A 14841-nucleotide genomic window follows, 5' to 3' on the forward strand; every position below is an offset into this window, starting at 1 on the left:
CGTAAACCAATTTAACTGGATTGTTTCCAAGATTGTTTCAAGTCCTCATTTGATGGCCGCTGGAAGTCATCACAGAACAGATTTGAAAATCCTGACTCTTGGATAAACATGAACAGTCAAGAGAAGATGATAAAAAAATAAATGGTTAAACAAACAGTGAAAGCAGTGATTAATTTAAGTTGCATGCTTAATTTTTAATTTTACCAGAAAGCTTTAAAAAAAAAAAAAAAAAATTCTGACTCCAAAAAGGAACATTTTACAATGGTTGACCTGGGTTGCCCTTCTTGAATCATATGTGTCATATTTTATGCATATATACATCTATGAACATTCTAAAGCACCTGGTTGTGGCACCGGCTGCTTGGATTGTAGTTTGTGTAATCACTGGAATTTGTAATCGCTACCTTGCCTTTGGTTGACTGTGGCGGTGCTATTTTGTTCAGCCAGATGTGTTTGAATTCCAAGTTATTATTAATTCACTACAAAGATGGCATCAAAAATAACAAAAATAACATTCTTTTTTGTCACCACACAGGCTGGGTGCCACAGGCATGACATGACAGTCAGCATGTAGCAACACACATGTCGAGAGTTCCTTGAGTTACCATTCAAGCTGAATTGAAGGCATTGTGAAGGCCAAATGTGTTTCTTGAAAAACGGCAAATTACGGACAGTATCTGTGAAGTTGTGTGATGTGTGTTGTATGAATTCTAAAAAATGTCAACATTTAAAAAAAAAAAAATCAGTCGTCAAATTTCAGTGTTTTTTATGTAACATAATGCAGAGGGAGTAGGATGTAGATTACTTCATTTTTATGTTTACCTTCGTTTTTTTCAGATAGGGAACATGGTAAATGAGCGTTGTCATGGTTACAAAGGCGGGAAGCAGTGCTGGCAGGATAAAGTGAGCACGCGCGGCAAGACGAAAAGACAGGCGCGCGACAGGGCTGGATCGGTGCTGATGTTGCAGGTCTACTCGAGAACGCGAGAGAAGGACAGATAGAATGACGTCACTTCTGAGATATGGGGAGACAAGGGAGGGGAGGAGAGAGGGGGAAGGCGCAGGGACGGAGGATGAAAACTGAGAAATGCCTGCATCAAAGACACGGGGAGAAAATATGAATCTATAATGCATCTGGAAAAATAATAATAATAAAAAAACGTAACGTAAGATATACAAATCTATCCAAAGGGTATGCTGTAATAAATGTGAACAGAGCCCCTGAAAAGGTAAATTTCTTTCATGTTTCCATTTGCACGCATTGTCCTTTTTAAGAACATAGCAGTCGATTGTATAATCTTCACCTTGCAAAACAAATGCCAAGTTACTGAGCTTCCACGGCCTATATAAGGTGCAAATTATATACGTAGATGTAAGATACCACAGTGGTGGAAGAAGAGCTGCTGTTCTGGTCTTATGACTGGAATATGTGTCTTCGTGTATTAAGTAAATGAAATTCTAACAAATAAACGTTGGTAATACATGGCGAATTACGTGTGTCGCCGTGGCACTGCCTTTTCAGTTAATATTAACGATCAAGGTACTGTAGGCACATGGCTGAAATGGAAATAAATAAACCTCCTTTTAAGGGAATGCTGCATGTCACATTTGAGGTCTCAGCTCAAGGAAGCACATGGTGGTTTTTCGCACTTTTTTACGAGCCAAAGATACAGCACATTTGTCACCGCTCTTCATGTGCACGAGGTGTACCGTCACGACATTGTATCTTCACACGTTGCAGACTCGTATCGACTGCCTTTGCTATAGTTTGTTTTACAAGGTACAACATTTACGGAATTGCGATAATGTATAACGGATCCCCTTTTGACACTGGAAGTATGTGTCAAGTCAGGTCGAAACTGTAGGATTTCCCTTTTTTGTGGCGATCCGCAGTTTCCCCGGCTGTCAAAGCTTGCGACAGTTAAACTGAAAGCATATGCACGTATCTTTCTCTGCTGTTAATACCCAAAATCTAATTAAACCAACAGGCACTGTGACGGTCAGACTGAGATGTTTTGATTGCATTAATGCAGGGACCTATTGCATTGTTTGCAGAAATAAGCAGGCAGAAAGTAATGTCATCCCAAGGGATGGGCACCCCCAGTGACCCCCTTCTGACCAGTCCAGGAGGAGGTGTCGGCTCTGCTCAGGACGGGACCTGGCGAGCATCGATCCCCAAGACCTCCAGCTTCCCGTCATCCTCCACTCGCCACCTAAGCCATCGCGCAAACAATTTCCAGAGGCACCCGAAGCGTAGGAAGCTGATCCGACCATCCCCGCCACCTCCCCCAAACACGCCTTGCCCCCTGGAGCAGCTGGACTTGGCTGAGCTGCCCCCCCGTCGCACCTTCCCCGAGCTGCTGTTCAATGGCTGCATCCTGTTTGGAATTGAGTTCAGCTATGCCATGGAGACAGCCTATGTCACCCCTGTCCTGCTGCAGATGGGTCTGCCTGACCAGTTCTACAGTCTGGTGTGGTTCATAAGCCCCATACTGGGTAAACATGAACACTGTCTGTGTAGACTGTGGCATGAGATGTAGAGTACAGGATTGATAGCAATAATGGAACCACCAGCAGACTTTTAGACAATGTGCATATTAATAGTCATCTGTTGGGAATGTAGTTGTCTAAGAGGGGAAGATTCTAAGTAAAGGACTCACTGAATTTTTGTCTGAATTAATAGATTCGGTTCATATAGATGAAGTGAGCATTGCCGAAAATTGTCTCAGGTGAATCAAGGTTAAGTAAAACTCCCGCAGGCTCAAAAAAGCAATGCTACTGGTGTTAAAAAAAAGCGTTCTGAGCCTCTAAGTTTCTCTCCCTCCCTCTCTTCTCCTGTCATGCTGTGTTTCTGTAGCTCTGTGTAATTCTGTGTCACCCAGGGTTCCTTGTTCAGCCCATACTGGGAGCTTGGAGTGACCGCTGCACCTCCCGATTCGGCCGTCGACGCCCTTTCATCCTGGCCCTTGCCATTGGTGAGAAATGCTCAGCCTAAAAGCAAAATAACTGGACATAGGTGTAAAATCACTGAAAAGGTAATTCCACAGTGGAAGTATGTTGTTACACACTTTGGTGTCAATGCATCGGCTTGCCAGGTCAGTAAGCAGTCCGACGGAGACACTGTAGACGTGGAAGTCAAAGCTCATGCAGTGCTACTGGATACTGTCGAGCCAGTAAGGAAGGTGCATGCCTAGATGGGCTGCCAGTATATGGGTATTTCTGCGACTACAGACACTTTTAGATCCCGGGGGTACATTTTTGTAAATAATAACAAATCGAGGGAATTTTACATCAAGTAAAGATTCTTAGTATGATTTATCTTAAGAAAAAAATTAATTGCTAAATTATGTGTTTTCCTGTCATTTATGTTGCATTTTATGGGTCAAACTAAGTTCCTTGCTTGTCCCACACCTGAGCTTGTACTTTTTACATGCATATTTTACATTCAATAGGTCACATAATTTTATACTTCCAGTTGCAATTAGATTCCAGGAAAATAAAAATGAAAGATAAAAAAAGAAATGTTGTGGTAGGTTAACACTTTTATTTTTTTTATTTAAATATTTTTTTCTGCACCTCTGGGTCCTTACCATGACCATGAGGATATTCCTTTAAAATTCAGTTTTTAAAAGCCAAACAAATTTGGTTTCCATCTAAACTGAGTTCAGAAAGTACTGTTCACTTCGACCTAGTTTGTCTGACAGTGATTTGTAGAATTTATTTGGCTTACTCTCCTGGGAGCACAGGTTTTGTTATTCAAAGACAACCTACTCTGTATTCCTTGTTTCATACAGTTCGTTTTTTACTGTTTAAATAATGTTTTTGCTGTTCTTAATTTGAGTGAAATGTCATTACCGCCAACAACATGTCATTACTGAAACTTGATGTCATTACCGCGACAATGTTCATTTTTATGAATGTTATATATTTTTGTTTTAAATTTCATTTTACAAATATCAGTTATATGTAGTGCAGTATTTGATCTGTAATACTTGTGGGAAAAAGGCCAAAAATATAATAATTTCTAACAATAATTGCATTCGATGTAGTTGTTATGGAATAAGATTTCTCATTATTACTATTGAAAACACATTCTTTTTAAATAATGTCTTTTTAAACCTGTTTTAGTTGAATTGGCAGTACAGTAAATGAAATTTTTATCAGAAAATACTCTAAGAGATTAAAAATACCCTAGACATGAGAGGAATAAATATTTATAATATAATTTGGTGAGGACATTTTATAGAGGGACATGATGAAAATTCATGAAAATAATATGTTCCTTATAAAAATCTTGGAGACTACATGTGATTTAGTATCTTATGACTTGCATTACAGACTCTGATGCACAAAACTCAGTTTCAAAGAAGTAAATTTTCCAAAAATTTGCAAAGCCAAAGGTTTCTGTAATTGCTGAACCACTCATACATATCTTTGCTGGCTTTCTGATTGGCTGGTAAGGGAATACCCATGCTCTGATGGAGAATGAAGGAGGGTGATTGATGTCAGCTCACTTCAAGCAGAAACAGAGTGAGACAACACCTGTTTGTTCTCTGTCTTTCCAGGAGCTCTGATGGGACTGACTCTGGTGTTGAATGGGCGGGACATTGGAGCTGCGCTGGCTGACACTGCATCCAATCACAAGTGGGGGATCGCGCTGACAGTGTGTGGGGTAGTCCTGATGGACTTCAGCGCCGATTCAGCGGACAACCCCAGCCACGCCTACATGATGGACGTGTGCAGCCCCGAGGACCAGGACCGTGGGCTGAACATACATGCCCTTTTGGCAGGTCAGACAGATGGACGACAGTCACTAGGGAGAGGGGGTATCCTTTCTGTCTTGCCGGGTGTCTAACTCCACTTGTTTCCCACTACAGGGCTGGGTGGTGGTTTTGGTTACATCGTGGGCGGGATCAACTGGGATCACACGGAGTTCGGGAGGTCATTGGGGGGTCAGCTGAGGGTCATTTACATGTTCACCAGCATCACTCTCGTCGCTGCCACGGCGATGACGCTCACCAGCATTCCCGAGCGGCCCCTGGCCCAGACGCACACCTCGAAGACCTCCCGGAACGCGTTGAAGAGCCCCAGCCTCCCCCTGCCACCCTCTCCCCCCGCCGCCCTCGGAGCGGGCCCTGGGGAGGAGGAGGAAGAGGAGGAAGGTGCCCGCAGCTACCAGCGCTGCGAGCCGCACCCCTGCCAGCCCGACCTGCTAGCGCACACGTCCAGTGCCAGCGCTCAGCTGTACGCCGGGCTGACCAGCCCCATCTCTCCCTTCAGCCCCCTCACGCCCAAATACGGCAGCTTCATCAGCCGCGACAGCTCCCTCACGGGCATCAACGAGTTTGCCTCCTCCCTCGGGACGTCCTACATCGACAGCGTGCTCATCGACTGCTACACGGGCCAGCAGACGCCCCAGCCCCTCGATCCCGATGCCACGGCACCTCCCATGCCCCCTGGAGACACTCCGCCCCCCCAGGGTCCGCCGGGTGGTGGGGGGTTGGTGGGGGGCGGGGCCTCTGGCATCCTGAAACGCCCCCAGAGCCTGGCCCTGCTGGATGACCCCCTGCTGACCACCACTGTGGGGACGGAGAACGGCCGCAGGCGGACGGTCACCTTCAGTCAGCAGGTCAGTGTCAAGCCCGTCTTCTCCAAAGGGGAGCCCTTCCCTTACCTATGATCCCCTTGCCAAATTTGCACACTGTCCCCAGAGTGGAGGAACTCCCCCACTAAGATCATCGACTGGGTGTCCGCTCTGCAAGTCATTCAGTTCTACGATTCAATTCTTATGTTCTGTGCATTTGGGCATTAACTGTTACGTTTCTGTCTCTCTCAGGGTCTGGAATGGCCACCTGGTGTCTCCACCATACCCTTAATAGAATGGTTCTAGAACCAGAATGTTTCATTGTAAAATTTCCTTAACTCTTAAAAGAAAATACAATTGAAACTTGAAAACATTCAAGACTCCCACTAAAGTATTGAGAGACATTGAGCATGATTCACTACAACTTTCATTGTCTGGGAAGAGGCGGTGTTATTAACTGTGTTACGTTCCTTGGTTTTCTTTTGTCTCCCCTGCCACTTGTTTCGATTTGGTGCTGCCGTGTGCTCTTGTTTCTTTTTGCAGCTGGCATTGAGGATGTCAGGGCTGGATTTTCTGACTCTCTCTCTCCTCTTCCAGGTAGCCAACATACTGCTGAATGGGATGCGGTATGACAGCGATTTAAGTGACAGCACAGACGCCGCAGACACACAGCTGTCTATGAAGCTACTCTGCATTGCCATCTACAGGATGCCCCCATCACTGCGCAGCCTCTGCACCAACCACTTCCTGGGTGAGAACCACTGCATTAGCAGAGGCCCCTTGGTGCATTCATCATCAGACTTGACACATTGCTGGATACTCTCTAAACTGGTAGGTCCCAAAATCTGGGCCCAGATCAACAAGGGGTCCATGGAAAAAAAGAAGCAAAATTAACTTTATATGGTACACTCTCTATGGATAATCCCACTAATATAATGAAACCTGTGGCAAGCACTGAACTTTTTATACTGTACATTCAGATGTCTTGATATATGCTAAAAAACAAAAACAAATGCATGTCAGGCTAGAATATGTATATGTAATATAGAAGTAATATAGAAGGGGCAACAGGAAACACATTTGTTCAGTAAGCCGTATATGGCTGTGGGGTCATAGGATTTCAGAACCCCTACTTTAGACAGCAGGCAAAAGCCTCTAAGAGCTGAAGTGCCTGCTCTTGTCAAAAAAAAATCTGATGTTACATCAGACTGTGTTTCAGTTTGTGTGAATGGCAGTTTGAATTGATTAAATTCAAACTGAGAGGCAATCCCCTTCTCCTGCAGGCTGGCTATCCTTTGAGGGCATGCTTCTGTTCTACACTGACTTCATGGGAGAGGCTGTGTTTGGGGGGGACCCCAAGGCACCCCACGACTCCGAGGCTTACCGCCGCTACAATGCTGGGGTCAGCATGGGCTGCTGGGGAATGTGTATCTACGCCTTCAGTGCAGCTTTCTACTCAGGTGAGTTGCATGCATCTTTTTGCTCCTATCTGAAAGTCAACACCTAGCCCTCCTCCAGCTACATCCAGGTTTCTCAATTACTGTAATCTCCTCCCTCTCTTTCCGTCTTCTCTGGGCCTCTCTAGCTTCCGCTTGTTCATTTTGCTATTTCTCGCTCTTCCTTTCCCGCTCTGTCTCTTCCAGCCATATTGGAGAAGCTAGAGGAGCGTTTCTCCCTGCGCTCTCTGTACTTCTTCGCCTACCTGGCATTCGGTCTGGGCACAGGCCTGGCCACCCTCTCCACCAACCTGTACGTGGTGCTGTCCCTCTGCATCACCTACGGAGTGCTCTTCTCCTCACTCTGCACCTTGCCCTACTCCCTGCTCTGTGAATACTATCAGAGCCCACAGGTCAGACCCAGTCCTGCTGCGTGTGTGCGTGTGTGTGTGTACATGTGTATGTGTGCATGTGTGTGTGTGTGTGTGTACATGTGTGTGCATGTGTGTGTGTGCGTGCGTTTGTGTGTGTGTGTGTGTGTGTGGGAGACGGATACAAATGGGCTTCCTCCCAATTAATATTAATGTGAATCTGACGGTGCCTTTATATAGAAAGTAGGAGACTGCCCGGTGTCGATTTAGACAATGATTAAATGATTAAAATGTGGTCAGAGCTCATAGTATGTGAGCATATTCTGTTTTATTTTTTACAATACATTGAGATGGATGAGAACTTTTAATGTGGGGAAGTAAATCCCTAAAATGTCGAAAAAGGGACTTTGTTTTGCTGATACTGATGATATGTTTGCTGACATTGTATAGATATTGTCCTCATATCATATATGTATGTTTTCCCTTTCTCTTCTTGTGTGTGTAGTTCTGTGGCTCCTCGGAGGGAGGGACCAGGAGGGGGATGGGTGTGGACATCTCTCTGCTCAGCTGCCAGTACTTCCTGGCTCAGATCCTGGTCTCCGTGGCGATGGGACCCCTCACCTCGCTGGTGGGGGGGGCGCAGGGCGTGATGTACTTTGCGAGCGTGATGTCATTTGTGGGCTGCCTGTACTCTTCGCTGTGCGTGGTGTATCAGCTGCCCCCCCCTGAGGGTGAGCTCCCCCAGGGCGAGGCCCAGCCGCTACTCGTTCAGATCTAATGCCCCCCCCCCCCCACAAGCACACACGCGCACACGCTTCGCCACCTCCGGTGCACTCCTTACCTCCTATCTCCCTCAGAGCAAACAGACAGACAGACATCGCTTTGTGTATGTGCATATGCTGCATGCATTTGTGTGTGCGCATGCATGTATGTATGTATGTATGTATGTGTGTGCTTGTGTAGGCGTGTGTGTGTACGTGTTTTTGTGTGTATGTAGGTCTGAAACTGACTCTAGTCTCACATTGTGTGTCTGTACAGTGCTGCTTGCTTCTGTCTGGTTGTGCTTGTGTCTTGCCATGGACAGGAAGTGTGTGTTTGTCTGTCTGTTCAGCTGCAGTACTCAGTGAGCACAAAAGCTACACTGTGGCTGATTTATTGGAAATGATTATTTAAGTGATCCCTCCTCTCTTTTCCGAAGGACCACAGTCTTCAAAGTGAAAATTACTCATCAATTAGGCCATGGGTGACAATCTTCAAATTTCCAAGAGCACTGTGTGCTCTCATGTTATCAGTATAAGAAATGTTACTGAGTCTTAGCTCTCCAGTGACTCTTCTTGCATTTATACATTGGGCAGTATTGCTTTGGTGGTCCTGCATGAACAGACTGTTACAGAGGATGGCCCTACTCTGAGTATCTATGAATCCACAACTGATCAAACCTGAGTCCTGAGGGCCTGCACTTTCTGAAAAGCTACTCAAACTCTCAGCCCAACCCAAGTATGAGTAGCCCAATGAGTCTGTCTGTTTGTCTCTCTCACCCACAGTAGGTAAGCTTATAAGGATAACTGTTTGAATGTGTCACAATGACCCACCCTGTTTTGCTGCACCAAACACTAGTAGGCGCACAGACGCATAAAACACGCACACGCTACATGTAGCGATACGCATAAACACAGGAGCCATGCATGTGCACTTTCACACGAGCCGAGGTTTTTGCCCTGCTGTTCTTGGGTACACGAGAGCAGAGCAACAGTGAGTGAGTTCCAGGAATTGTTGCCAGGATACCCACTGAGCCGAATAAATCATCGCATCACCAGGGCTGTCCACCTTCAGAACGTGACACGCTCGCACGTGGCCGCACAGTCTCATAACACAAGGTGACCCCCCTGACCTCTGCCTAGCCCGACCGGGATGTTATTATCATTAACATTATCAGGTGAAGGTTAATGAGTGTCATGATAATGGTTATTGTCATTATTATCAGGTGGAGCTGATGGTTCCTGAATCTTCTGAATCTTTTTTTTTTTTTTTTACTTCAAACTCAAATCTGTGCTGCACTCCCATCTCCTTGGGAGGAGAGAGGAGACAGGAGTCCTGATCCAACACCCCACTAAGAAAGGATGATGAACTGTGCTGCTGTCTGGAGCCCAGAGACCGGAGAGGAAGCTCTGATTGGCAGTTCCACAGACATCTGCGCTAAGGGAACCCGACACCAGCTGTACCGGGGATACTCCTCCTGGGCACCACAAGGGGGCATTGTTTCCCCATGTGTTTTTTTCACATCATCACTCTTGGACCTCACTTGCCCAAACCACTCTCTGAGGCCTGCTCTCTCTTACTAACCTCAACTCAAACACAGCTTTATGTATGTCTCTCATCACGGAATGCTTTCTATTAAAATGTCAGTCCTACTCTGGGGATGTGACCCACCCCACTAGATATAATGAAGTGTTGTGTCATGCCTGACTGAAAATGTCCTGTTCAGCAATGGCGCTCCATAGAGGTACAGTTAAGCAATTCATTAAAGGCTGTTTCCATAAAGCTTTTTTAAAAAATAAATAAGGAACTTTATTTTTTTATTTTCTTTCATTTGACGTTTGATGCTTTCTATCAGTATTACAAATGACTTCATTTTGTGAAATGCAGATAAGTTTTATTTTTTATTTAAATTAATTTGATCTTATAATAAAAATCAAAAGCAGTTTAAACACAGGCCCCATTTATTGTGGTGAAAAGCTGTATTGAATTAGAGGCGGACTCTTCATAGGGGATAAGGCAGCCGCAATGTATACTGTGTCAATTTAATGAAGTATAGTGGGTGGAGCTTGCATGCACAGTCCTACATAAACTCCACAAAAGATTTGTTTTGTTCCAGTTGCAAGCTAACTGTTTCGATAGCATGAGACAGAGTTTTAAAATGAGCTTTGTTACTTCAGCCTGCTGGCCCTAAAAATTCCTCAAACAGAAGACTTCTGTTTTTCATCTACAACTTAGGACAACTGCAGTTGACCTAATAAGGAAAGAATAATGATTTCACTTTACATATGAGAGGGGAGGGGTGTCAACCTTGCAGTTTAATATTTAACCAATAGGGGACAGACATTACTGTGGTCCAGGAAGTACTTTTATTTTCTTCCCCTGAATAAACTTTACGAAAGGCCAGTCATTTTTACACAAGAACTTTAACCAAATCAAATTTCCTTGCAGTACAATTTCTGCACATCCTAACTGACGTGGATTCATTAACATTTCTGTTCCAGGTTACCTGGAGTTGGGACTGGTTTGTGGTTAGTAACCACTTAATTTTAAATATGTCAGCACTAAACATTTTATAAAACATAAAACTAAAGTGGAGCCCTTTTTGGATTGCTCTGAGAAACCTTGGATGTGCTCAACTGACCACATTACCTAAAAGTGGCCTCATGGTGAAGCTATAGGGTGTAAAGAAAGTCTCCAAACACTCAAATAAAAAGACTGATTTATTTATAATCCAGAACCAGAATATACAAAGCAGTGGTCAAAGCATCAACAAAACAAAAAAAATTAACCGTAAAAAAAATAACTGCTGAGAAATGTAAGAGGTACACCAGGGCAGGGTGTGGGCTGCTGTATGAGGCATTTAGAAACCTAAAGTTGGTCATCCTGACCAAAAACCAAACCAAATCTGTACACAGAATATGAAAAGCAACTGTTCATAAAGATCACAAAACACCCAAAAACCTTAAGATTTAAAAGGGGATAATAACTATAGGTCTCATCATCAGGAAAGCCAATGGTTTTTATCATTTACAAACAATAAAGGACCATTAATGCACACTTGCACCATTTGCTGATTTAACTACTAACACAAAAAAACAAGGCTGAAGAATTATCCCCACAATAAAACTCATTTTTTGGTCTTGAGTGAAATTGAGGTCATTTTTATAGTGTATAAACAGTAGAGGGAGGACACAACTGTTGAAAGAGGGTGGCAGCAGGTCAGGTAAAGTAGAAAACGTGCTCAACAACGGTTACTTATACTTTTAAAAAGAAAAAGCACTGTTTTTTTTTTTTGAGTGGGCCCCATTTGCAGCAGTAATAAAAACTGGTCATACGGCAGGACCAATAAATAAGATTTTACAAAAAAAGGGCCATGGTGTTACAAAACTCCAGTGCAAATACAATATCTGAGGAGCGGGAGGTGGGAGGAGAGAAAAATTTCTGTAAAATGTACACATGAAAGCACAGCCTTTTCTTTGCCAGGATACCTCCACGGATAAGGCTATAAAGGTGACAGGCTAAAGTTCTAGGCTTTCACTTCAGCTTCTGTGGAGTCACCGTTCTCTGTCTTCTGCTTTTTCGTTTCAGCCTTTTCCTAGAGGGGGGAGGGGCAAAAATGCAAGTGTAAGATGAAGATAAACATGAGCACAGACAGGGAGAACTAAGAAAGACTAAGTTGTATGTGTGTGTAGAATATGTTTAGGAAGGTGAAAGAGTGCCACTTATAAGACCCACCTCCTCCTCAGCTGGACGTTTCACAGGGTGTCCATCTGCCTCCTCTGCCCCATCTTCCTCTGCACCCTCACCCTCCTCTCCCTCTCCTGAAAACATACAGACCACATGACTTCCTGAGGGAGAGTCACCAAAAAAAGCCACACACAGGTCCTCAGAGGTTGCAACACAGTTGAGGTCACAGCCCTTAAAGGTCAAGGCTGAGGTGTCTCACCATCCTCATCCTCATCCTCTTCATCCTCAGGGGTTTCCTCTTCGTGGTCTGCACCGTTTGTCTTCTGTGGATAAACAAACTTTTTCAAATAACCCCCCAGTGGTCTGGAAAAAATCACATGTACCATTTCACACTCTAGTTCTATTATGTGGGCCATAGCCATCCAATCCCCTTTCTTCTATATTTTAAAATAATAATTACTTTCAGTTTCACATTTGTCTGTTTTGCACATAACTGTCCATAATGAATTCCATGCCTTAAGTGAACTCACAGTTTGCAAGGACAATAAAAAAAGTAACACATCGGATTTGATTATCAAATTTAAGGGCAAATCAAAGGTTAGGTCAGTGTTCGTAATTGTAAATAATATACAAAAGAAGTGTAAAATAAAAATGACACACTTGTGTGCCATTTCACATTGTACTTTGATCAGCCAGACTGTTAACTTTTCTCAGCCGAGTGTTTTTTCCTAGACACACATCTGTGCCATCTCAGGACTCACACAAAGAGCTCAAGGGAGGAAGAGGGGGAGGGGTCAGGCCAACACCTGCGCACCGCAAGTGCACAAGACAAAGGCCTGGGGCCCAAGAGGGAACGAAGCCACACTCACTGTGCCATTGGCAGGTGCGTCTCCACTGCCGTTCTCTTGCTCCACCTTCTCTGCCTCTTCTGCCACTTCTTTCTTCTCCTTCAGATCCTTTAAAAAAAATAAAAAATACCAGCGTTTGCTTCAGCATCTACGACTCATGGAAACGGGCAGTTACCACACAAAACCAGTGAAGTGAGTTTGGAAACACTGAGACTTTCCACCACCCACTCTTTCCAAATGAAGGCCGTTCTAAACACAAAACCTCAATTCAACTTGACTGCCTATCCCATTACAGTAAGAGGACTAGCCAACTACGTATGCGGAGCCCTGCACTCCCGCCCCCTCACCACCCGCCAACTAACTGACGTTAGCTCAACCACCACGGCTGAGTAGAAAATCAGTAAACGGCGCCGTTAGCAAAGAGTACGCTTGGGTTTGCGGGTGGGAGAAAACTGTACCAGCCTAAACTAATTCAGGTGTGCTCTCGGCTGGATTGAAGTATTAGCCGTCCGCTTTGTGTTGCTGTAAAATCCTCTTATACTATCAAATAACATCGGATTTGAGATTTAAAGGACATCATTTACTACCAGCAAAATTAGGTGACCTTGCTACCATCAATACAAAATACAATATGTGGTGTTGAATATCGCTGCGATTTGGTACCGGAAAACAGAACTGGCGCGCCTCTCGGCCGAGAACCTGCAGCGCGTGCTCTACTCGCAGACAAAAGAATCCAAAGAAACGTAGCTCTGAACTGTGCTGTATATGGTGCGCGCGCCCCCTCGCACTGAGGGAATAGACGCGCGTGCTTCCCGCCGTTTCGCCGTGCCTACTCCGGTGGGTTTAAGTTTTCTGTGGCTCGTTTGGTTCCAATCGAAGTCCGCAAACGGCACGGGAGTAAAATACAATATTCACCATGGAAAAGTTAATTCCCATTCCGAAAATGCGCATTTACAATGACTTTTCAAAAGCAACTACTTGCTAGATATGAACAGTTTAATAGGTTAACACACAAAGACGCGATAATTAACGATTTCTGGCACGAGATAGTTTATTACCAAGGTAGTAAGACATTTGCTGGTCAAATCGCCACAAGCATCTCTCCACAAAGAACGTCTTTTTCTAACGTCACTTAAGATAAACGAACACAGTACTTTAAGGAACTGGTTACAATACTCAAGAGCACGTTTAACCCAGTCCCAGTCATATAAACCAGCTAGCAAACTGATATAGTCAGCTACTCGGCTAAAAACGACACGATAAATGACTATGTTTCAACGAGATGAAGTAACATTTAGATCAAATTAGTTACATTACAGTAACATTAGGTACCTCCAACCTCTACACACTTGGTCATTAGCAAACGTATGTATTAAATAGGTAATGACTACAAATAATTTCCGGGCTATTAGCGAATTTATTAGCAAGGCTGCTTGTTACATCAATATAAACAAAATTTACCTTAGGTGTAACCTCGGTGGTGGTCGTGTCAACTGCGGTATCCGCCATAGTTCTATAATGTGGAGAAAATTATATAAAGCTTGCTGATTTGCCTTACTGTATTTGCAACCCCTTTGTTGGATGGAGTTACCGGCTAGGAGGAGTGAAGAGGAGTGAAACAAATTGCTTTCAACCTAAGAGTTGAATGCAGTCAACTTGAGAGAGCATGTCAAAGCAACATGCAATTGGGCAAGGACAAGAACTAAACACTATTTAAAATTTTCTATTGGATAGACTCTTGTCAATCTTGTTGAATTAATCCCGCCTTAGAACTCCTCCCCAACAGCGGAAGCCTCTAGCTTTCTAATTGGCCGAATGCAGCAGAGAGCGGACCGTTTCATTCGAAGTGAAAATAAGTTTGTCATTCATCATTTGTCATTGTATTTTGAAACCGTCACAAATCTTCATAAACAATGTCTTTATTAGGCAAGCCAAGTCCTGTTGACCGTTAATCTTATCACTCAATCCAAGATTTCGGAGGTTAGCCTACATTACTTTCGTTCTATTTGGTAACCAAGACCGTGGATGTGTATCACCTTTAAAATTAACTTCTGCTTGCGAAAGCTTGCGCGGAGTAACGTTATTACGTTTTTGCAAGCAGGACTTCCGTCTTTAAAAATTTCAGGACAAATATTATATAAAGCACATTCCACAGT

The 14841-nt window shown here is 44.0% G+C and overlaps 2 protein-coding genes across 6 annotated transcripts; one reads left to right on the forward strand and one right to left on the reverse strand.

Annotated features, from left to right (window-relative positions):
* Positions 1–870: 870 nt before the first annotated feature.
* slc45a1 (solute carrier family 45 member 1) lies at positions 871–9953 on the forward strand. Of its 5 annotated transcripts, none has more exons than XM_064304966.1 (10): positions 872–1229; positions 1989–2496; positions 2883–2975; positions 4566–4790; positions 4878–5629; positions 6182–6335; positions 6868–7044; positions 7228–7433; positions 7897–8122; positions 9470–9953. In XM_064304966.1, exons 2-10 carry the CDS (start codon positions 2028–2030, stop codon positions 9487–9489), a joined length of 2322 nt encoding a protein of 773 aa, XP_064161036.1. In that variant the 5' UTR covers positions 872–1229; positions 1989–2027; the 3' UTR covers positions 9490–9953. The 5 variants fall into 5 exon arrangements, 4 of the variants coding, with proteins under 4 accessions (XP_064161038.1, XP_064161036.1, XP_064161035.1 ...); XR_010324884.1 differs by having other exon boundaries at positions 873–1229; positions 7897–9268; positions 9376–9953; XM_064304965.1 differs by having other exon boundaries at positions 873–1229; positions 7897–9953.
* Positions 9954–10857: 904 nt separating this feature from the next.
* On the reverse strand, positions 10858–14350 carry si:ch211-222l21.1 (prothymosin alpha). The gene is made up of 5 exons (XM_064304969.1): positions 14147–14350; positions 12707–12793; positions 12097–12160; positions 11886–11971; positions 10858–11745 (listed from the first exon to the last, which is right to left on the reverse strand). The coding sequence occupies exons 1-5, from the start codon at positions 14192–14194 to the stop codon at positions 11677–11679; spliced, it is 354 nt and encodes a 117-aa protein (XP_064161039.1). The 5' UTR covers positions 14195–14350; the 3' UTR covers positions 10858–11676.
* Between the last annotated feature and the right edge of the window lie 491 nt (positions 14351–14841).

The sequence above is a fragment of the Anguilla rostrata genome, chromosome 13 (genome assembly GCF_018555375.3).
Source record: "Anguilla rostrata isolate EN2019 chromosome 13, ASM1855537v3, whole genome shotgun sequence".
NCBI classification, from domain to species: Eukaryota; Metazoa; Chordata; class Actinopteri; order Anguilliformes; family Anguillidae; genus Anguilla; species Anguilla rostrata.

Coding starts and splice junctions, on each gene's coding strand:
- si:ch211-222l21.1 (XM_064304969.1), bottom strand. CDS start 14,194: ATGGCGGATACCGCAGTTGACACGACCACCACCGAGGTTACACCTAAG. Junction 11,972..12,096: donor AGAGGATGAGGATGAGGATG/GTGAGACACCTC, acceptor GTATGTTTTCAG/GAGAGGGAGAGGAGGGTGAG. Junction 11,746..11,885: donor AACGTCCAGCTGAGGAGGAG/GTGGGTCTTATA, acceptor TCCCCCCTCTAG/GAAAAGGCTGAAACGAAAAA.
- slc45a1 (XM_064304965.1), top strand. CDS start 2,028: ATGCAGGGACCTATTGCATTGTTTGCAGAAATAAGCAGGCAGAAAGTA. Junction 2,497..2,882: donor GTTCATAAGCCCCATACTGG/GTAAACATGAAC, acceptor TGTGTCACCCAG/GGTTCCTTGTTCAGCCCATA. Junction 4,791..4,877: donor CATACATGCCCTTTTGGCAG/GTCAGACAGATG, acceptor TTCCCACTACAG/GGCTGGGTGGTGGTTTTGGT.